This window comes from Acanthaster planci, linkage group LG02 (assembly GCF_054643075.1).
Source record: "Acanthaster planci isolate LZ-2023a linkage group LG02, COTS_SCS, whole genome shotgun sequence".
Classification (NCBI taxonomy): domain Eukaryota; kingdom Metazoa; phylum Echinodermata; class Asteroidea; order Valvatida; family Acanthasteridae; genus Acanthaster; species Acanthaster planci.
The window spans coordinates 34,109,357-34,131,804 of record NC_141778.1 but is presented as its reverse complement, the minus strand read 5'-3'; the positions used below and the strand labels follow the sequence as shown (position 1 = coordinate 34,131,804).

Sequence of the window (22,448 nt, the reverse complement as noted above, 5' to 3'; positions counted from 1 at the left end):
ACAAGTCATTAGGTCCAGTCACAAGTTAATTCCCAAGTCATTTGGTCACAGGGCAAGTCAAATCACAAGTCTCTTTTTCCAAGTACAAGTCAAGCTGCACATTATTTTGTCCAGCTGTAATAAGCAAAAAGAACCAGGTATCAACATATTAAGTTAGGAGTTATGAGTTTTGGACAGCTGAACACCTTTTCTCCAATTATTTTGACAATGCCTCTGTAATTCCCCTTTTTCACTTGTGTTGTTATTTCTGTTTTTGCAGTTTATTACATTACTTTGGACCTCTGTTTAGTTTAATAAATGTACTTTGCATGGTGGAAATAGAAATGAAAGATGAAATAAAAAGACTTCACTCGCCTGATTACATGTAGTATTTTTACATTTTATTGTTCAAGTTTCATGTATACTAAGTGCTACCAATGGGTAAGGCTACATGTAGTTAGTTTACCTAACATGACTGTGTGACTAACTAGCATGAAATTGACAAAAGTGTACTTCCTATTCATAAAAGGTAAGGTTCCTTTCAAAGTTTATTCAACTATTATTTATGCAAGAGACTTGGTGATTGAAAACTGTAGTTTGTTTCGACAGTCTTTTTGAAAACTGAAATCGATGGGAACTAATCATTTTACTGAATTCAATCACTGAGCCTGAGGTCCATTTTCTGAAATGAAACTTTTTTGCTGCATCTATTTTTTCATGTACAAACTGTTGCACTTCAAATAAACAAGATCTGATAGCATAGCATCACCCATCTTTGCTCTGTATGGCCTCATAATTATTCCACTATGACTGAGCACACATTCAATGGGGGAACTAGTAGCAGGGATAGACAGCACCCTGATAACAAGAGGAAATTTGGAGAGGCTGGTCTTATTTGCCAATCAGAAGTTCAGACAAGCATAAGGACCTCTCTCACAATCGCCATACTCGGAGGCCACTTCTATGTATCTGTGATATTGGGCTGCTATAGACGTATTGGTGCTGCTACTCTTGCGTCTGCTTCTCTCGTAACTTGCGAAAAGTCAAGCAACCTTCTGTGGAGGAACATCCTCCTACTCGCTACTAGCAGAAGAAGTAATGGTTTCCACTGGTACTTTGCTGGCTTCAGTAGCCCTGGTAATAACAGTATCTGTGTACAAATGCATGTAAGAAGATGAACACAAATTAATATAAAATTAATGTATTAAAATTATCTTCAAATAATGAAATATGAATTGAAAACAAAACATTAAAGTGGCCTGACACTGCAAATTTCTTCAACCATTTCTTCAGACGCTTTGAAGAAGAACTTGCCAAGTTTCTTGTCAAGGCGCATTTTGTTGTCATTTATATATTTCAGGTCTATCCAGTCAGAAAGCAAGTCGCATTACTTATTACCTGCTTTCATGAAAGATTACTTAATGCGATTAACAGTAACCCTGCTAAATACAACAGACAGCAACAGCAGATGAAACTTGCTGCATTTAGCAGGTAGGTGCCCAAAGTGCCAAGGCTAATAAAACAGAATTCTTTTATCAGGATCGGACATACCCAGGACAAGTTTCTTTAAGTTGGCTTTTTCATCTTCTGACGTCAGACCGTCTTCCTCAATCCACATCATACAGAACGCCGGGTCCAGTACAGCTGCAGTAAGGTACATGGGATCCCCAAATGGCAGGTCACTGATTACTTCTTGGGAATCTGCCATTCCTACAGTAGCAAAGATGCCAATGAATCGCTTCCACAGTGAGTCTTTGAAGGCTCTGACTAGGGTAGTCATGTAGCGAACATTCACGTATATGTCCTGCAGATGGTGGCGGAGTGACAAGCTGCAAGGCAGAACAACACAGATGGTGACAACATGCTCTCCTTGTGCCAAGTTAGTGGCTTCCGGGAACGGGTCCAATATTGTTACCAATTCTTGCAGTTGACTCCATTCCCTTGCTTTAAACTTCACTTCGCTGTGCCCTTGGTCTTCCAATAACTTAACACAGCTTTTGGTAGTCAAGACTAGTGATTGCCCTGACTTGCCTCAGTGTTGAATTTCATTTGGTGTGCACAAGTGCTGGGATGCCTTTGAGCAAAAATCCTTCTCAAACGCCTCCTTGAAAGTACAACTGCTATACAGCAATGTATATAGTTTTGAAGCCTTACTCATGGCCATGTTTGTAGTCTTGGTTTCTTTCAATCCATCTGACAATGCCAGTTGGAGGGTATATGCAAAGCACAGAAGTCGTTGCCTATTAGAGTTTCTGGTCAGAGCCAGATCCATATCTTCCTGTGCCTCTGCAGGTAACTCCTTCCATAAACTTCCATCATCTAGATCATTCGGCTCACTAGCATCTGTCTCTTCCAAGTTATCTGTTTGTGGAAAGCAGACAGTGAATGCCTTCCTCATGTTGCTTGCTGTATCTGACAAGATGTAGTTAACTTTGTTTTTGATCTTATACTCATCGCATACAGCCTCGAAGGCATCACTTATCTTTTCACCTGTGTGAGACCCTTTGAAACGGTGACAGGCAAGCAAGTATGACCTCAAACTGATGTCAAACTTGTCAATTTCAATGGTGTGGCGGGTTACACCAAAATATCCTTTCATTTGTCGATCTGACCAAATATCAATTGTAGCCGAAACCCAAGCTGAATTCTCAAGTCTACACTGGATGATGTTTTGCTGCATCGCAACAATTTGACCAAGAATGGACCAACAAGAATGGCAAAAACTGTCATTCTCAATAATTGACAATGGCATAGCACAGTCAAAAATCAAATCAGATATGATGGCTTCTGTAATGGCTCGCTGATTGTGATGGGTTTCACCATATATAGCATCTGAGCTCGAAAAGAAGGATGTTATCTGCCTGGTATCCTCTTGCATCATCTTGGAGTCAAGGTATGCTTTATATCTGTGCAAGAATTTAAATAGAATTATTTAATCAATTTAGTTGTATTGCAGTGTGAAGTAAGTGTAATGTGCTTTTTTCTCTGAAATGGAGTGATTTGTTACTGTAATGTGCTGAAATTTGGAAAAATATATTGCCTGCAATTTTGTTTAATACAAAAATCAAACATTATTGAATAGTGGGATTATTTTGTAATTATTTTTTTGCATTATTATTTATTAAGTATATATGTGCATTTAGTTTTGGGCAGATTTTCAAGTACCAGAGGCTTTTCAGTTACTTAGATTCAATAGCCATTTGTAGCAAGAGATTATAAAAACAATGACATACAGCCCTGAATGGCCAAAAATCTATTTCATGTAGGCCTAGGCCTATTTACGCATTCCCAAAAAAGTCGCAACATTACTACTCATTGTTCGTCGTGGGTTTTAAGATGACGCACGAAATTACTTCTTGTGTTTGAGCCATCAGTGACAGTAGATCCACATATTTTACAAACAGCAGACCGTTTACTTGCGGTGGTATTATAGTCGAGATACACGAAACTAACCAACTGTGGAACAACACTGCTAGAAGCCACTACGTTTGCTTTTCAATGACAACGTATTGAGGACGCTGTTTATCCCAGTCACGCATCAATGCAAGGCAACGTATCAGCACGATATGCATCTACAGCTACAGTTGGGTGAACTAGAAGCCGCGCAAGCCTAATTCCTTTTTTTTTTGCACATAAGGCGTAATTACTGAATAGTTTAATTAAAAATACATGGGGCCAGTTGAGTAGCATCTGACTTCAGTTGGTAACTATTCATTTTTTGCAAGTCCAAGTCAAGTCACAAGTCACAAAAATAGCAACTCGAGTCCAAGTCATATGACTTGAGTCAGCAACTCTATCTGAGGGGGATGGATCTGCAGTTGGTATTCAAGTATCAGTTCTGTCTCTTACTTTGACCAGCAGAATCTACATACAAAGACAAAAAGATAATTATCAGTATTGACAAGAAGTTCTTGGCAAAGAGATTAGCGAAGCTGCAGCAAACCTAACCTTCAAACACGAAACTTGTATGAATTCAAACAAACCACCGGACACTTGGATTTTCTGGTGAGAGATTTGACTATCTAAAAATGCTATAAACGTGGCAGGCACAAATAAATGATGCATCAAACAAATGTGCTGAAAAACTTTGCAATAGACACACAGGAAAGTCAAGGTCAACAAAACCTGTAAACCTATTGCAGTATGTGACAATGATACACAGCCAATTAACCATCAAAGGCTTGATCAGAGACCTGGAATCTTATATCTAGAGTTAATCTCTGCAGTACTTCCCGGACTGGTTGATGCACTTGCTGGAAATTGCAAATATCAACAAAACACATAAGTAAAACCTAATATTGCATCTGGGGCAATGGTGTCGAAATGAAGGGGCCAGTTGTGAGACCATCAGGCATCAGCCATTAATAGGCTGATTCATTCAGTCCCAACCCATCATAGGACTTACTAAAGTGGAGGAAGGGGATGCCCCAGGCCAAAAAATAGGGGGCCACTGGTCACGCCCTCGTTTGCCCCATTCCATTGCCAGTAAACTGGGCTAGGCTAAAAGAATTTATTGGCAAATTACGAGAACTATGTACGTGTACTTTAAAACTCTGTACACATTGAACCGAGGCAGATTGTTTTGTCCTGAACGAATTCCCCAAAAGACTTTGCCTCTTGAAAATTGGAAATGCAAAACTAATCTGATGGTCTTCCTTCCTATTTCCTCTAAGGTAATCGTCATCAATGCAAAATCTTCCTCCTAGCTTTCTCTATATTGACTCACCTCAAAAAGTAGAAACGGCTCGCTCAGCAAGTAGGGTCACTGGTCATCTGTCGTTCCTCCTCCCCGCTTCCGGATCCTGGAAGGCTGGCAAGGATACTCTCCCTTCATCTTTAACTGTTTGGAATCCAGTCTAGTGAAGACCCAGTGCAAAACTTGTCCCCAATTCTGAAAGAACAAAGCATCTGGGCTTCATTAATATGCAAATTCACTTCAAAGTCTTTTTCTCATCACTTTACTGCATTCTCAAAGTACTGCTGAAATGTTTGACAGTATGTGCACACATTACAAAATGATCTTGTTAACAGCCCTACCCTCATTTCTTCCCAAACCTATCCCTGGCAATTGTCATGTGCTCACTAAGAGGCTTTGCTTGCTCAGGTGCCATATTGTAGCTTTGCTAGTTGACTGCCTCACTTGCAGAGTTTTAACATTCTCATCACTTGCTTTCCATTTTGTACTCTCATTGTCCCACACTCCAAAATTTCTTTATTTTTCAATATTTCTTTTATAAGTTCACTTTTTAGATTCATTTCCTTGTACTACTCAATTTGTAATACTTGAGTGTTTTCATATTCTTATATAATTCTTTTTGCATTGCAAATTATTCACCAGCAATGTCTCTTTCTGATGAAAAAGATAGCGGATTTACAATGTTCAAATTATAAACTGAACAGTCAAGTAAATGAATAACACCCTATGCTGAATCTGAGCGAGGTTACTTTTTTTTGACTAAACAAATGACTGGTCGACCAACAGACCAACCAATGACTTGAAGCAACTAATTTACTTAATTACATACACATACATAAAACCACTACTGCTTACATTTTACTACTACAACTTACCACCACCACTTACTTGTCACTTTATTTTACTTACATACATACATGTACACAGATTACTTTTACTTACTGACTGACCGATCAACCCAAGACAACCTAATTTACCTACTACATTTCAACTATTACTTTCACTTATTTTACTTCACTGTGGTACACCTGTACTTACTATTAATGACAGACCAACCACCTGACCTACTGACCACCATCTGGTTCACTTAGTCTATATACTTTTATGCTTACTTACAGTTACGTTATTTTACTTACTTGGTTATACACATACTTCTACATATTTTAATACCAACAGGTGACATGCTAATTGCTGACTTGTGTATTTGCTTCCACACTTATTATCAATGAAACTAGTATATTTAGTTACTTACACTAGCTTACCTTTACTCACATATAAGAAACTGACCAACGAAATGACTAACTTGGCTACATCTGTAACTTGCTTATATACCTCTTTACCTGTCTATATTAAATGATTAACCTTATGGCTGACAAACGAGGTAGCATACTTAACCACTACCTGCCGGGCGACCCGTTTTCGGTTACATATGCAGAGCAAGGGAGCCCGGAACTGGGACAAAAGAGTTGGGCCTTATAACAAAACACCGTGCTCAGCACAAAAGACTGAGCTGCTGGGCATTACCGACATTTTTTCGCTCTCAATAGTGGAGATAATCCAGCCTTGTTTTGAAACAGTATACCATGGTTTGAGGCATTTAGAGCAAGCAGATTACCACCGGGGACAGAAGCTCTCCACTAACGCAGCAATGAGCCACACAGCACTGCTGCACGCTAATCTGGCCTCTATTGAAAAGAGGTCAGCAGTGCACTGTGCCAGTTTCGGGGAACAAAAGAATCTTACGTAGCACTGCACAATCTGGGCTCTTTTTCCAAGGCTGCAGGCCTGGCTGAAATATTCAGGAGTCAATGAATTTTACCTGTCAGCTTTGGAGTAGTGCTCAAAGAGTCCTTCATTTTGGTATAAACAGCCATTAAATGAAATGATTAATTTTTGAAGAATTTTGAAAACGGAAAATCTTGAAAATGACCCGGCATCTTGTCTTGCTCAAGAAAAATCCACCCCGCAGCAAGTGGTTACGATGCAATTCTTAGTCAAACCATCGTTTAACTACTTCAAATATTTATATCAATTAAATGCAAATGCATGTATCACGAACTCTGCATAGAAATCATGTTTGTAATGGTTTAGTTTTTAAGATACCTCTTGGTTAATTGGTGAAAATTTGTTTCAAAGAACTGATTTATTAGGGGTACTAATTGACTTCATATAAATAACCTCTCTAAAGCACACAAAACCTCACTGACTTACATTCAAGCACATCACGAACTGCTTACCAACACTATATTCGCCTACTGTAGCTGCTGCTCTGCCTTCACTCACCCCCAAATTGGCCCCCTTTGTATCCTAGAAATTGTCAATATCGAATAAAGTGGTTACATACTATCAGTGCTGTAATATGTCCTTCCTCCCAGCTTCTGGCTCCTGACAATGTCAGGGATACTGTCCTCTCACATCGGCTCATCAGCTGTCTCTTCATCTTCAAGAAGTCTAGCTTCAGATCCTGTACTGAGAAAAATAAAACACTTCTCAAATTATTTTCAAAGTCAACACAAGATCTGATCATCTTCCCCTTTACCTTCATTGTCTAGTGAACAGGTCAACTCTGCATCCGATATGAACTCCCACTGCCAAAAGTTGCTTCCCAGATGTGCATTGAAAGAAATTAATGTGAAATAAAATAGGAACTGGTAAAGACGCTGATAAATCTGGCAAGAAACTTCAGAGTTACTTTTCTCTGAAGATGAATTAACAGTTTCTCACAAACTGTCTGTATTGGAATTCCAAAGTTTGATTCTGATGGGACTTGGGCACAATTGTCATCATTTTCTTTTTACATATTTGCTGCCATTAGACAAGCAGAAGCAATCCTTATTCTTAGACATTTGTTACTGCTCTTCAATGACAGACTAACCTCAAGAAAAACTTATACGTGATATACAGCCAATGGGGTCGGCAGTCATCTGTCAGACTTTCTCCTGTGCATCCCCACTTCTGGTACCTAGGTTTCAGCAAAATCCTTAAAGAAAAAATAAGGAAAAGGTCGTTCTACTGCACTTATAATAAAGCTTACAGTTGCTGGATGGCCGTCATTGACTCTCCTGAGCCCAGGCCCTTAGAGATGGATCTTTTCAGATCCACCAGGGTGTCCAGCCATCCTCCTCACCGGCCTCCAAAAGGAATCTAGTGGGGGCGCCGGTTTAGTTACCGATGACTCGACCCTGAACCAGGTTGTACTGGACCAACAGTAGCAAGTCTCCTGATCTGACCTGACAGGGATTTTACTTCTCTTTCAAGGCCTAATCTACCAAGATGAATGAATTCAACTTGAAATTTACTGGTACTAAATAAGTTGAAAACAAAACAGATTGAAATATAGTCAAAGCTTAGTTGACCTACCTTGACTAGCCACCTCTGCTTCAAGTATATTAGTTGCAACAGCGTATTCACCCTTTCTGTGTTTGCAGTCATCTGTCCCTCAGTGTTACAGGCATCATTGGAGCACTTGAAAGATCCATCTCAAAGCATGTTTTGCAAACTGAAGAGTGAGAGTGTTTTTCTCACACAAAATATACGAATGCTGTACAGAATCCAGAGGAATGGAAATGCGCTTCTCATCATATAGTTATGTGAGATTACTTCAGAATTGACTTTTTGATTGGCCCCAGTGGCTACAAGCTCCTGCTCTTAAGACGATAGGGTTTTCATTTTTTGCCAATCCCTGTGATCGGACTTACAATGAATAGAAGAAAATTTATATCGCATCAATCCTTTCACCTTTGCCAATCTCTACAGATTGGTCTTACGGTCATTTAACCAAAAACCAGCTGAGCATGGGAACAACTGCTTAGGTTTTTGAAAGACAAACATTTTAAACATGTTCCTTTTACCAATTTCTAGCAATTGGACTTACGTATTGGAGACTCGAAATGCACGCTGTATATGAGAAAAACAAGACATGTTACTTACAGCTCAATTAGTACAAAGTAATTTTTTTTTTCAGGTATAGTAGCACATGGCACGTGATATGCATCATACTTGACACTGCAACCTTGGATATCCTGTACATTACAAGACCGTTACAGGTTGGATTTGAAACTCATTTGTTGAAAATATTCATTTACTGAAAAGGAATGCTGAGTAGGAATAAGAAGAGGAAGACTGATAATACCTCTGCCTGGTCCTGAAACAAGTTTACAACCTCTTCACAGGACCACAGCCCACAGCAAGGATGGGGCTAACTAGGCCCAGGTGGGAAAGAGATCCCCTTCCCCTGGGAATACAACACAACACTCCCAAATCTTTTGAGTTTTCATTCTCCTGAAATATTAGTATTGATTCAATCCTCAAAAGCATTCGTTAAAAATAAAAACTAGCATTTTTATCATAATTAACTCTATGTTAGCTATCATTGTGGATTTCAGGCACTGTCACTTCCTTGAGCAAGCATAATCTACAAGCAAAGACAAACAGATGATTATCAATATTCGTTACAAGAAACGTTCTTTGCAAGGAGATTACTGTATGTGCAGCAAGCCTAACCTTCAAGACACAGAGAAATGTCAAGGTCAACAGGAAAACTGTTAACCTATGGTTACAATGATGTAGCCCGCTGCAAAATGGTATAGCGCCCTCTTGTGATGAGTGCCTGTTGGCTCACTCGCTTGCTTGATGCCATGTTTTTCATGTGATCTCATCTTGTCACGTCAAAGTTTTACCAATATAAAGCTAGTTATTTTTGTTCCAGTTAAGCCTGTGGCTCTCAGTTTCCACCCTCTCAGATTGTGATTGCAAGCGTTGTTGACCTACATATGGTTGGTGTAGAACAATATTACTGTGTAGTGTGGAGTTGCCACAAGACATCACATCACGACTGGCCCGTGGCAGTCAAGTTGAACTGTAACTGATGAGTGGGAGGCCACCCTGGATTGACCATTGACCTCTACCCTCTAACCTGAACTATGGTCAGCAGGAACCACAGGCAAGGCTGTGCAGTTCAATCAGTGTGGACCGGACATACATTGTGGTACCTGATTTCAGACGAGGAACCACCAGACAACTTGCACGGATCCTCGAAATGAGACTTGGTGCACCACCTAAGTCGATGAGGGATTCTGGGATATAAGAATTGAACTGTGGATTCTTAAGCCTCCATATAGTGTTTGGACACTGACTGTTATCAGGGTTAGAAATGTAGCTCAACCGGTTGAAGATTTTTTTCTGCGTGCATTTTTTTGATTTGAGATCTCAAAGAACTACTTATCCATTGATTGATTGTCAAGGTTGTTATTGTTAAAGTACACTAAAGAATAAAAATTTTCTTCTTGTTTTAAACTGGGTGAATCTTGTTGGTGAGTTGATGTTATAGCGCAACCACTTAGCACGAAGGCTTATGAAGATACACAGCCAATTTACCATCATGGTCATGATCAGAGACCTGGCATCTCATCTGGAGTGCATCTCTGCAGTAACTGGACATTTTGATGCACTTTGCAGTCAATTAAAAAATCACAAAAAGTATCAAAGAAACACAGAAGTAAAACCTGATACTCTATTTGAGGCAACAGTGCTGCATTGAAATGAGGGGGGCCAGCTGTGATACCATTAGGCTTCAGCTATTAATAGGCTGATTGAAGAAGTCCCAACCCATCAAAGGGCCTGCTAAAAGTGGGCAGGGGGTGCCCCCAGTCTGAAAAGTAGGGGGCAACTGGTGCACCTATGCCTAATTCTGTCGCCAGTGCTTTGGGGTTAAAGAGTTTAGTGCCAAATTACGAGGGCTTTACAGGTGAACTTTCAAACTCGGTACACAATGAACCAAGGTGGATTGTTTTTGGAGGCAATAATATTGAAGGCCTGAGCGAAAGTCACGAAACACCTTGCCACATTAACTCGCCTCAAAAAGTGATGCATGATCACCAGTTCTGTGTGCAGACCTCCACCCCTTAGTCCTCAGTGTTACAGGAATAATTAAAGCACTTGCTGGATCCATCTGAAAGTATGGTATGCAAACTGCAGTACAAAAGTGACAGCATTTTTCTCACACAATTCTACAAATGCTGTTGAGGAAAGTAAACTTTACATTAAAGTTTTACATGGGATTATTTGAGAAATGACTTCTGATTTGCTGGTGTGGTTGAGAGCAGCTACTCCTGAATAGATGGGGTTTACAAGACGAATGATTCAAAGGATGTATTTCATACTTCTGCCAATCTTTGCGGATGGGACTCACAATCAATAGATAAAAAAAATGTATATTACAGAAATTCATGATGTGCTTGTGATAAAAGAGGCAAGTGACTTACATTTGAATAAAGCATACCAGTGTCCTCACGCAAATCAATGTGACAGAGACAAATTTAAGACCTAATACTGCATGGTAAAAGCACAAATACAGATTCTGTACATATTTATTTGTTGGAGAACAACATTTTATTTCATACTAGATATCGACGTCAGCAAGTATGGGGCGAGGCCTCTCAGAAAAGCGATCAATAAATGGAATTGTTGAATTCCTTTCAACTTTGCTAATCTCTACTGACTGATCTTACAGTTACTTTCCTTATAGATGACATTCCTTCCTCCATACTTTACCACAGTGGGAAACAATTTACAAAATCTGTTACATTTGCCAATCACTAGCAAGTGGACTTGAAGAAAAGTTCACGAAAAATGTATTGGAGAACTGCATGCTGTATGTGATAAAATCAAGTCACATGACCTACAACTCAATTAGTACAAGGTGAAGTTTATATTCAGCTGCGGTGGTATGAGGCACTTGTGCACCATGCTTGACACTGCAAGCTTGTTCGTCCTGTACATTATGAGTCATTACGAGATAGATTGAAAAATTTACTTATTGAAAAGTAGTGTATTTGTAGGGTTATTAACTGGGGAAATTGACAGTCACTGTGACAAAGGGAGCTGCCACATTGTAGAAAGTTATTTATTATGGTCACATGGAATTAGGTCATCCCCTTACAACTATATACAAGTTGTATGCTGTAGTACTTGAATATTTCCAGTTATGCACAATACATTACAATTCCTCCTTACCATTTAGATAATTATTTTACATTTTAAGGAAATTTAAATAAGGAAGATGTTAACAAGCTATGGTGGCTAATGAATAAAATGTAATGCAAGTGAGTGGGGCAGGTGCAATTATTTGCAAATCCCGTTTTGTGCTATGTAATATAATAAATATTAGTATTATGTCTATACTGCATGAAACCGAGATGAAATGGCAATTTAAGTTTTTTGATTTCAACAGTTTACACTTTGTTTTTCTCTTCGCCTAATACATAATATGCTGGTCTCTGGACTTATGAAGAGGTGTGAATAAAACCTTAAGAACTAAACCTTCAAACAATGTCTGCTGAGTTTTTTAAAGGTTTTGTTTGATTATCAAAGATTAAGTTTATCTGCGGGTCTGCAATTGCGAGTTGAGTAGCGGTGCCCTGCTACTCCGGTCCAGGGATTGCTTACGTTGGTGATTCTGCTGGAGTCTGTGTTTCTTGTGGAAGTACTTGCTCTGGCTTAGCCGGTGATGATACAGGTTACATGAACTACTGGATCTGTTGGAAGCATATCTCTGGAACAAGATGGTTAATTCCCTTGCAGTGTCCGAGTTGATGAGTTGATCTACGTGTCTGTACTACATCTTGTTTGGTGCCCAACACCATGTTTGGCCCAACAAGCATTAACATGATCGTTGTGAACAGATACTATTTGACCAATGTGAAACTCTCAGGTCACACTGGCAGACTTGCGTGATGCTGTCTGATTGACTTGCTTACCACTAACATGGTTATGAATGTCAGGTTTGAGCATGTCCAATTGTGAACGAAGGTTGTGTCCGCATGAGCAGCATGGCAGTTGACTGTCCTGTACTCCAGTGAGGAGCATTCCTATTTGCCAACAGGAAACTTGAAGAGAGAAGACAGCCTCTACGCAGCTAGCCTCCCATACAAGTAGCCCCTACAAGTAGCCTCTGGCAAAGTAGCTTCTAGCCTCTGGCTAAACTCTGGCAAAACTCATGTCTTCACCCTGCTCTCAGAATTCCCAGTGACCCCAATGTTTGAGGCAACCTGTGTCCTCCTCGGTACGGGTGGATTCATCTACTGAAAGCCTTGCAATACAGCTCAGTGTCAAAGGCCTTACCACTGCCAAGCTCGATGTCCGAGAACAGCTTGCTAGTAATAGCAAGGCAACTGCCGTCGTAGTGTAAGAGACACACAAGGAGAATGCCACCACCTTAAAGCTTTCCGGATACACGCTAGCCGGTCGTACCAAGAACAGACACCATGGCCTGGCTACTTTCGTCAAAGATGGTGTGCCTTGGACATCAGCCAGCCAATGCATTCCCGACACTGAGGTTGAATGCATTGCCATCCAAGTCCAAGTGACAAGCCACCCCCAAGCAGACTACAACCAGACTCGTTGCCAGACATCCCAGCCCCAGCTGTGTACGCTGCTGACTTCAACTGCTGGCACACTGACTGGGGCTATAAAACTATCCACCGTGATGGCGAGTCCCTCGTAGAATGGGCATCCTCAAATGATCCGGGGCTCCTGTTTGATCCAAAGGAGCCCCATTCCTTCACCTTCGGACGCTGTAACATCGAGACCACCCCGGACCTGGCCTTTGCCAAAGCCACCAGGCAAGAGCCACTTCCGGTACACTTGGACAGGTTCCCTTGCTCCCAACACCGCCTGTCACTGATCACAACATCATCGTTGGTCCAGTCAAAAGAAGGAAAACCTGTCCAAAGGTGGAACTTCCGCAAAGCCAACTGGCCAGAATTCGCAAAAAGGACCAACACCACAGCCGACTTCCTGCCAGTGCCTAGCGCTTCCAGTGAAGCATACAAGGCCTATTGTAAGATGCTGATGGACGCCACAAAGAAATATGTTCCACGGGGAGTTTGAAAGAACTATGTCCCCTGCTGGGATGAAGAATGTGAAGACCACAACGAAGATAAAACCAATGCTGAGAAAGCCAAAACTGCCACAGACCTTATGACTAGGCTAACACCAAATGCAGAGAGACATGTGATGTGTTTTAACCTACCGCACTTCAAGAACATCTAGAACTTATCAGATGTAAAGTGAGGAGCATTACCACTCACAAGTTGCTCTGGAACTCAATTTCTAACAAAGATGGCTTGGAGAATGTCAGTAGTGTGAAAAGAGTCTGACATTTTAATGTTCACCACCTCAGGCCATTTGGGGTGTGCATCCATGACAATCAAAAACATTTGTCTGAGGAATGGTCCAACTCGTCAATGTGGATGCATTGCAATGGCGACAACAGCCAGAGGTACACCCTCTGGATTGTGCTGGACTAAGTGGCATCCAGCACAACCTTTGGTGAGGTTTTCAATGTAACTGTCCATGCCGGGTCATGAAGTGTAAACATGTGGGAGGGTTTTCATTTTCAGAACCCCTAGGTGACCTTCATGTAACTCACCGAGGGACGTTGTCTCGTAGCTTGGTTGGCACAACCATGCAGAGTCCCCACATAAGGCATCAATTGTGTGTGAATGGTTCATTTCTCTGAGGGTGAAATGGATTCAGCTCAAACTCGTTGGGGTGCATATGGCCAACTTTTCCTTGTGTACTGAAACACTTTTGCAAACATAACATCGTGAGCTGTTTCCTTGCGAATTTAGGTACTGGTGACAAGTGGCATGTCAATTGCGACAAATGCAAAAAGTTGTCTGGGTCAGCACATTGCCGTCTGACCTCCAGAAGTGGCCTTGCGACAGTCCATCCACGTATTCAATATTGTAGTCGTAGCTGGAGAGAAAATCTGTGTAGCAAGCCACGTGGGAGACCATAGTTAAAGAATGTTCTTTTAAAGGTTGCAATCAATGTGAGCGGTTGGTGGTCAGTCACTAATATAAAGTCAAGTTCCCAGCAAGTAGTTGAATTTCTTCACCCCTGCCCCACACATGTGTCAATTAGCTTCTTTATCCATTTGTGGGTATTTCTGCTCAACGCTCGACAGAGTTCATGAGGCATATGCGATGGGTCGCTTGATGTTGTTGGGCGTAATATGAGACATGACTGCACCCAGGCCGTATGGAGATATGCATCACAGGCTAGTCTTACAGGCTGTTCTGGGCTGTAATGTGTCAAAACTTCTTCCAAGGTTACGAAAGTCTTCAATCGTCTGTTCAAATGCAGCTTCACATTTGAGTGACCACTGCCCTTTCCAATTTTTCTCTAGCTACGGTGTAGCACCGTGGACAGATTTGGTAGATATCCGTGGTAGTAGTCAATGAGACCAACAAATGAGCAAACCTGTCCAACTCAGTGTGGTATGTTTCATATGGCATAAATTCTTTTCTTGCGTCTTATATAGCCCCTGTGCATCAATTTTATGACCACAAAAGACCACCTTGCCCTTGAAGAATTCACACTTTGATTTGTTGAGATGCAGTTCGCAACTGCATAGTAAAGACACTATTTTCTCCAGATTGTGAAGATGTATCGTTGCGACTGGTGATGAGCATATCATCCGGAATGCACTGCACACCTGGAATGCCCTGTATGGATGATTTGCTCCGTAGTCCCTTGCCATATTGCCAGTGCTGATGCTACTCCAAAGGTAAGTCAACTCATCCGGAAGAGTCCTTTGTGTGTATTAAGAGTGACTTTCTTGCTGGATTCTTTATCCATCACCATATGTAGGTAAGCTTGCTTGCGGTCAACCACTGTCCATCTGCCAGGGTGGCGAACACATCGTCGATCTGGGGTAGTGGGTAATGATCAACATGCAAGTTAGCATTAACAGTCGCTTTCAAGTCACCACAGATTCTGACCCAACCATTTTTCCTTGGAACGAGTAATACAGCTCATTCACTTGTCTCAACAGGTGAGATAATGTTCTCCTGCTGAATCCTTGCGTGTGAGCTCAGCTTCAACTGAATTGTGGTCTCAGTGCATATGGCACTTGCCTTGCCTTGAGGAACACAGGCATTATCTTTCAGATTTAGTCTTGCTCTACCCCCTTGAGTTCCCCAAATTAATTCTTGAAGAGTTCGAGGTATGAGCCTAGTAAGGCTTTCAACTTGGCTTCTGTGTTCACTGGTGGATGATCTGATGATATAGGGCAGCTGCTAGGCCAGACTAGCATGAAGTATGTGAGCCAATCACAACCAACAATGCAGGCCTACAGTGCTGAACACCATACAACTGTCCAGTGTGTTGCTGTTTCTGGTAGCAAATGTCCACTTAGAGACAGCCAACTGGAGATATCTTTTCTCCAGTGTAGGTCTGGAGTTTCACTGGAGTTGATGAATGGAGTTTCAAATGCACAAAATTTTGCTGGTAATCTGCCTTGGATATTATGGTTGTGGCTGAACCGGTATCAAGTTCCATGTGAATGTGTGTGCCATTAATTGATGGCATCAACCAGATCATGCTGACTTTGCACTGACCAAGATTGTTTACTCTGAGTCCAATGACGTAGGTAATGTCATCATCACTACCTGCATTTGTTTTTTCAATGGATTTCATAAGTTTTGCTCTCACTTTTGCTTTCCCTCATCCTTGAGGTCACCTTTTGTGAGAGTTACTTAGTGACCAGTTTGCTGTGGGTCAGCACTGGAGGGATATGCTGGGTGAATAGGACCCTTTTTGTTGCATCCATGACTTATAGTATCTTTGAAGTGACATTGGTTAGACAAATATGGCCTGATTTCCCACAACAATAGCATATAGACGATGAAGTAGAATGTGGTTTGGCTGCAAATTTACAGACAGAAGACTTACATTTCAGCTGTTGTTAAAATTCAACTGTGTCTTTTGCAGCAGTACTGATGTATGTCACACGACTACGCCAACAACGGAAAGTCTATGTGTATACGTACCTACTGTATGCTGCAAAAACTGGATGAGAATTTCACCAAAATACACTGGTCTGCAGTTCCCCATGGCGACAAAATTCACAAGTATGCAAGTTCTTGTCCGGTTCTTGTCAATGACTATGAACATTAAAAATCCTCCTCGTCACCAGTTGTATTTGTGGGGTTGTTATCCGGAGAAATTGATTGTCACTGTGACACTGGGAGCTGATGGTCACATGACATGACATCATCCCCTTACAAAGTACGTACAGGTTGTATGCGCTAATGCATGAATAGTTCCAGTTATATATGATACGTTACAGAATGCTGCCAAGCTGTTGGACTGTGAGGTGTATTTTCAACAGAAAATGCAGGAAAGGAATAAAAAATGGACGACTGGCAATAACTTTACCTGGTCCCTAAACAAGAATGAAACTTCTTCACAGGACACTGCAAAGGTGGGGGTAACAAGGCCAGGCAGAAAAGAGATTTCCTCCTCCTTAGAAATACAACACAACACTCTGGAATCTTTTTATTTTCATTCTTCCTCATTATGATGTACCTTTTTTCCAGATTTCATGCACAAGTACTGACATCATTAATTGCAATAATTATACCATATGAGAGTCTTAAGCTGTATATGTAAATTCCAATTGATCTATACAATCATATTTAAGAGTATTATTTCTGGCTCCTTTAGGGATGGATCTGCAGCTGGTATTCAGGCATCAGTTCTGTCTCTTACTTTGACCAGCAGAATCAAGACGAAAAGATAATTAGCAGTATTGACAAGAAAGTTCTTGGCAAAGAGACTAGTGAAGCTGCAGCAACCCTAACCTTCAAACAAACCTTCAAATCTTGTATGAATTCAAGCAAACCACCGGACACTTAAATTTTCTTTGACCTTGACTTTCCTTTGTGTCTTTTGCAAAGATTTTCAGCACATTTGTTTGATGCATCATTTATTTGTGCCTGCCACATTTGTGGCATTTTTAGATAGTCTTATCTGGGGTTTACATGACAAATGATTCAAAGGATGTATTTCATACTTCTGCCAATCACTGCAGATTGGACTTACAATCAATAGATAATAAATCTGTTTTACAGAAATTCATGATGTGCTTGTGATAAAAGAGGCAAGAGATTTTCAAGAAAACCAATGTGACAGAGACAAACACCTAATACTGCACAGTAACAGTAGACCTATTCTGTACATATTTCTTTGTTGGAGAACAACATTCCGTTCATACTTTTTATTCCAAGAATAGCGATCAATAAATAAAGTTGTTGAATTTCTTCAACTTTGCCAATCCCTTCTGATTGGTCTTAGTGTCGGAAATAGTTTGAAAACTCTGTTACTTTTGCCAATCGCTGGCAATTGGACTTGAAGAAAAATTCCAGAAAAATGCATTGGAGAGATGTATGCGACATGTGATATGATAAAGTCACGTGACTCACAGCTAAATTAGTTCAAGGTGAGGTTTATTTCAGGTGCAGCGGTAAGATAGAGGCACTTGATGTGCACCATGCTTGATGCCAAATGTACATTTCGAGCCATTACAAGTCAGATAAAATTGCAATGAGTGAAAAGGCAAGCTTTTGGGATTGTAGAGGTATATGGTCAAGACCAGAAACATAAAAAAGGAACAAGAAGAGGAAGAGTGGTGATGTTTTTGCCTTATCCCGACATGAGTGGCTCTACCAAAGACAGGGTGGCATCCTCTGACACAGTGTCTTGATAATGTCTCCCAATCAGGGTATATATATTATCCAGTCAAACACGTAACTTTTCAACAAATGAAAGAGACATTTCCCTCAGCTGTTGCATGGAAGAAATAAATTAACAAGATAACAAGTAAATAATCAGTGATAATCTGACATACAAGAAATGAAATAGATACATGTAGTATTAAAAGAAAAAGGTGGTATGAAGACCATTTTATTTTCTATTCTAATTCTAGTTTCTACCTCACCACAATGAATGAATCCACTATTACTCGTGACCAGTGGAAATAGCTTTAGATCGACTGAGCCAAGCTGACATACAGTGGCTAGCAATGTTTCCTACATTAAGGTTTCAAATGCTTAAAATGACTCTTCTGCGTGTGTGAAGCACCGCTCAGCAGAAACACGGGTACAACAAATGAAGCACTTGCTTGTCCAATCTTAAAGCATGATATGCAGGCTTTAGTGCAGGTCCTACATGTGACAACATTTTCTCACAAAATTATAATGTTCAGCTGCACAGTAGGGAATGTCAAGAAGTGACAGCAACATCATACTTGACTAAATCTCTTACGCTAGACATTTTCAGAATTGTAGACACTGTATTTGCAAATGGAGGTTACATTCTATAACAGGTGTTTATTTTCAGTCACTTCACTGAGCTGATTTAACCTACAATCATAGAACAAGTATAGAGAGTAGAAAGTTGTGATGCATGATAAAAAGTAATGTGACTTAAGTTTCAATTACTGCTAGTGCACAAGGTGATAGATGAAACCTTTAATGGCACATTGATGCATCATCGACCAGTTGGTTCTGTACACGACAAATTTATTTGGAGAACATGCTTCATTCATCACTAGACATGGGCATCAACATATTTAGGGTATTAAAAACTCTTGCCCTTTCCAGTGTTTGGTTAGTACACAGAATATCTTAAATTAAAAAGTTCATTTTGGCCAATCTTCACTCATTAGGCTTACAGCTAGTTGATCAAAATAAGTGTGGTAATAACTCCATTGCATGTCACGGTGACAGCTAGTTAGTCATATGTCTCACATTGATAACTCCTCTGAAGTCAATTCTTTGAAACAAAATAAATGCAGTAAATATATTGCTTGGCCATGTACATGTAGTCAAATTTTCAAACTTTACATGTGAAATACATAATATCCCACTAAAAAATACTTTTAAATTTATATATCAGAAATTCATGGTGTGCTTGTAATAAAAGAGGTAAATGACTTACATTTGAATAAAGTATGCCATTTGATTTATTATTATTGCGAGTGTGTTCAAGCAAATCAATATGACAGAGACAAAAACCTAATAGTGCATGGTAGCAGCAGAACTACAGCAGTTTCTGTACACATTTCTTTGTTGGAGAAAAACATTTAATTTCAAACTAGGCCCTGGACGTCAACAAGTACAGGGCCAGGCCCCCCCCCCAAGAATAGCGATCAATAAATGAAATTGTTGAATTCCTTCAACTTTGCCAATCTCTACTGATTGGTTTTAGTGTGGGAAACAGTTTGAAAACTGTTACTTTTGCCAATTGCTAGCAACTGGACTTGAAGAAAAATTCCAGTAAAATGCATTGGAGATATGTATGCTACATGTGATAAAATAAAGTCACACGACTCACAATTAAATTAGTTCAAGGTGAGGTTTATTACAGGTGCAGCGGTAAGATAGAGGCACTTGATGTGCACCATGCTTGATGCCAAATGTACATTTTGAGCCATTACAAGTCACGTCTTGTATTGGTAACTATATTTTGAAGTCAATTCCTTTAAACAAAATAAATGTATTAAATATTATTGCTAGGCCATGTCGTTAAAATTTCCATCTTTACATGTGGAATACATAATATCCCAAACCAAAGAAAAGGTCACTTTTGCCAATGTCTGAAAATCTATTAATTCATAACAATATCCAAATGTTTATGATGGACATGATTAAAGCAGGCATATGACATACAGTCAGTATCAATTTAGTTTTGGTTAAACAAGAGCACTGATGTGCCTGATGTTAAGCCATGTTTGCAAGGAAAACCTTAGGTGTCTTGCACATAATACATTCATTTGTTGGCAACATCTTTCTTGTTTTCATAGAAAAGAAATTCATTCTAATTGGTCCTGTAATTCACGTATCTTTTTTAGTATAAACATTTATAGCAAGTTTGTAATCCACTGTCTTTCCTCAAGCCTGGCGAATGATCGGCATAGTGAGAACCTTTGCAAATCTTTCTTGATTGGGCTTACATATATTCAACCCAAATTAGCATGGGAAGCACTGCACTGTACGTGACCGGAAAAACACGCCTGTCCTTGTCATAACAGTAGCACATCAATACATTTGTTTTTCATCTTAAATGAAACAAGCTTACGCAAGAAATAGCCAAGACTCAAGTACAGAATATATCACTTTTGCCAACTGCTGACAGTTGACTTAACAATTATTAAACGAAATTATGCTTTAGAGAAATTCATCTGATCCATAATATCGTTTTCCTTACAATGTTTTTATATAGTCATCCCAAATACTGAAACCTAAAGAGGAACAAATAAATTTAAACTGAATTCACCCTAAAATGAGACAGATGTGAATCAAAAGTATTTCTAGGTCTCATAATGTCAAAGGTCCAAAAGTGTTCGGCCGCATTCAACTTGGCTACAAGTTATGTAGCCAAGTCATCTTGGCTATATGACTTGGCTACATACAAGCTTTCTATTGTTCAAGTTGTACATGGGCGTACATGTAGATGAATGCGCACATCAGTACGCAGGCCTCGTGCTATACTACAGCGAGTGACTTTCATGTGGCACCATGGCACGCGTTGTCTCTTTTTAAGCAAATTGCGAACTACCGATTGGATTGGCTCTTTGACACTTGGCACTTGGTGCCTGCAACTGCAACCATGCAGTGACTAACTGTTAATTTCATATGCAAATTATAACAACCCGACGAATGTAATTGGTCCTTGGACATTACATGTCTACTGCAATATCCACACCCACTGTCACGCGAGCGAGTTAACTCAAAGAACAACTTGTCTTTGTTCGGCTTAATTCAAATGCAAATCCACAGGCAAGACGAAATTTAATTGGTCCGTGGAAGTTTGGGCCAATCGCCTGCAAAAAGTCACTAAAAATTCTGTACAACCATTAATAAAACATGCAGACGAAAATGCACTTTGTAACTGAGCGGCCAAACTGACGCAAAGTGGACATATGCATGTCTGTCTTTTATTCACACGCAAACTGCTACAGCCAATAGAACCGACTTCAGCAACATGTTTACGACTAACACTCCGGAGATACCATACACTGTGTATTCGTCGATACATTAAACGATGAATTCTGAATCGTGTTTGGCCTAAGACAAAAGTTGGCAGGTTGGGGATTTCAGTAGGTTTTATTTTTAACTTTCGTCCGCCCGTTCATAAAATGGATAACACCTACAGATGTCTGAAATGTCACTTACCTCACACGATTGTTGTTTAAAGAATTACCAATGACAACCTCACCAACTTCTTGTCCTTGAAGCTTCAAAAGTCTTCCTGATAATATATCCAAAATCATCTTTCAGATCATTCGACAACACAAGTTCACAACCACACAACTTTGGTGGGACTACCGTCCGGTTCTCACAAGGCTTGAACAAAAGTTCAGAAGACTATAATCCATAGCTTGACCATTAAAAACTCTTAATTGAAAGCTTGCCCATGTTGAAGACTTCATAGTCTTGGTCAGCAGAGTGCGGCTCCTCAAGTATGTCAAGCGGTAGCAGAGGCCTGCGGTGCATTCAACTACGAGACCTCACTTTTCCTTGCATGCAAACAAATTGAGAAAACAACAGTTCTGTCTCCGTTTCGCGAAAAAGTCTCCTCACGTACGCTGACAGACGGATATCTTTCTGACTTGTTCAATTTGCGCATTAAGTCAATTTATCCAAATGCCGGAATTTTTACTCGGCCGCGCAATGAACGAAGAGCTCGATCGTCCGTTCACTCCTCTTGCAGAGAACTTCGGAAGCGTAATGAATGCATAATGAGACGGTTAACTACCCGGAATCCAGTTCATTCCATAGAGAAACATATAATAATATGTTCCATCTACACCCCTGCTCCAATTGTATTTCTCCGCGGGGAATATGTTTACGGTTTTGGATTTTCAAAATACTGCGTTGAAAGAGATAAGCCTTATTGACTTTAAGAAGTGGGGGAATGTAAT

The 22,448-nt window shown here is 40.2% G+C and overlaps 1 protein-coding gene across 5 annotated transcripts; it reads right to left on the bottom strand.

Moving 5' to 3' along the window:
* Positions 1-25: 25 nt before the first annotated feature.
* LOC110983754 (uncharacterized) lies at positions 26-22,236 on the bottom strand. Of its 5 annotated transcripts, none has more exons than XR_015424338.1 (7): positions 21,700-22,236; positions 7,551-7,655; positions 7,020-7,144; positions 4,706-4,870; positions 4,151-4,232; positions 1,531-3,843; positions 26-1,129 (listed from the first exon to the last, which is right to left on the bottom strand). XR_015424338.1 is itself a non-coding variant. In XM_087132993.1 (6 exons), exons 5-6 carry the CDS (start codon positions 1,757-1,759, stop codon positions 1,053-1,055), a joined length of 306 nt encoding a protein of 101 aa, XP_086989119.1. In that variant the 5' UTR covers positions 1,760-3,843; positions 4,151-4,232; positions 4,706-4,870; positions 7,020-7,144; positions 7,551-9,571; the 3' UTR covers positions 26-1,052. The 5 variants fall into 5 exon arrangements, 2 of the variants coding, with proteins under 2 accessions (XP_086989119.1, XP_086989120.1); XR_015424340.1 differs by lacking the exon at positions 21,700-22,236 and adding an exon at positions 8,087-9,571; XR_015424339.1 differs by lacking the exon at positions 21,700-22,236 and having other exon boundaries at positions 7,020-7,139; positions 7,551-9,571.
* Between the last annotated feature and the right edge of the window lie 212 nt (positions 22,237-22,448).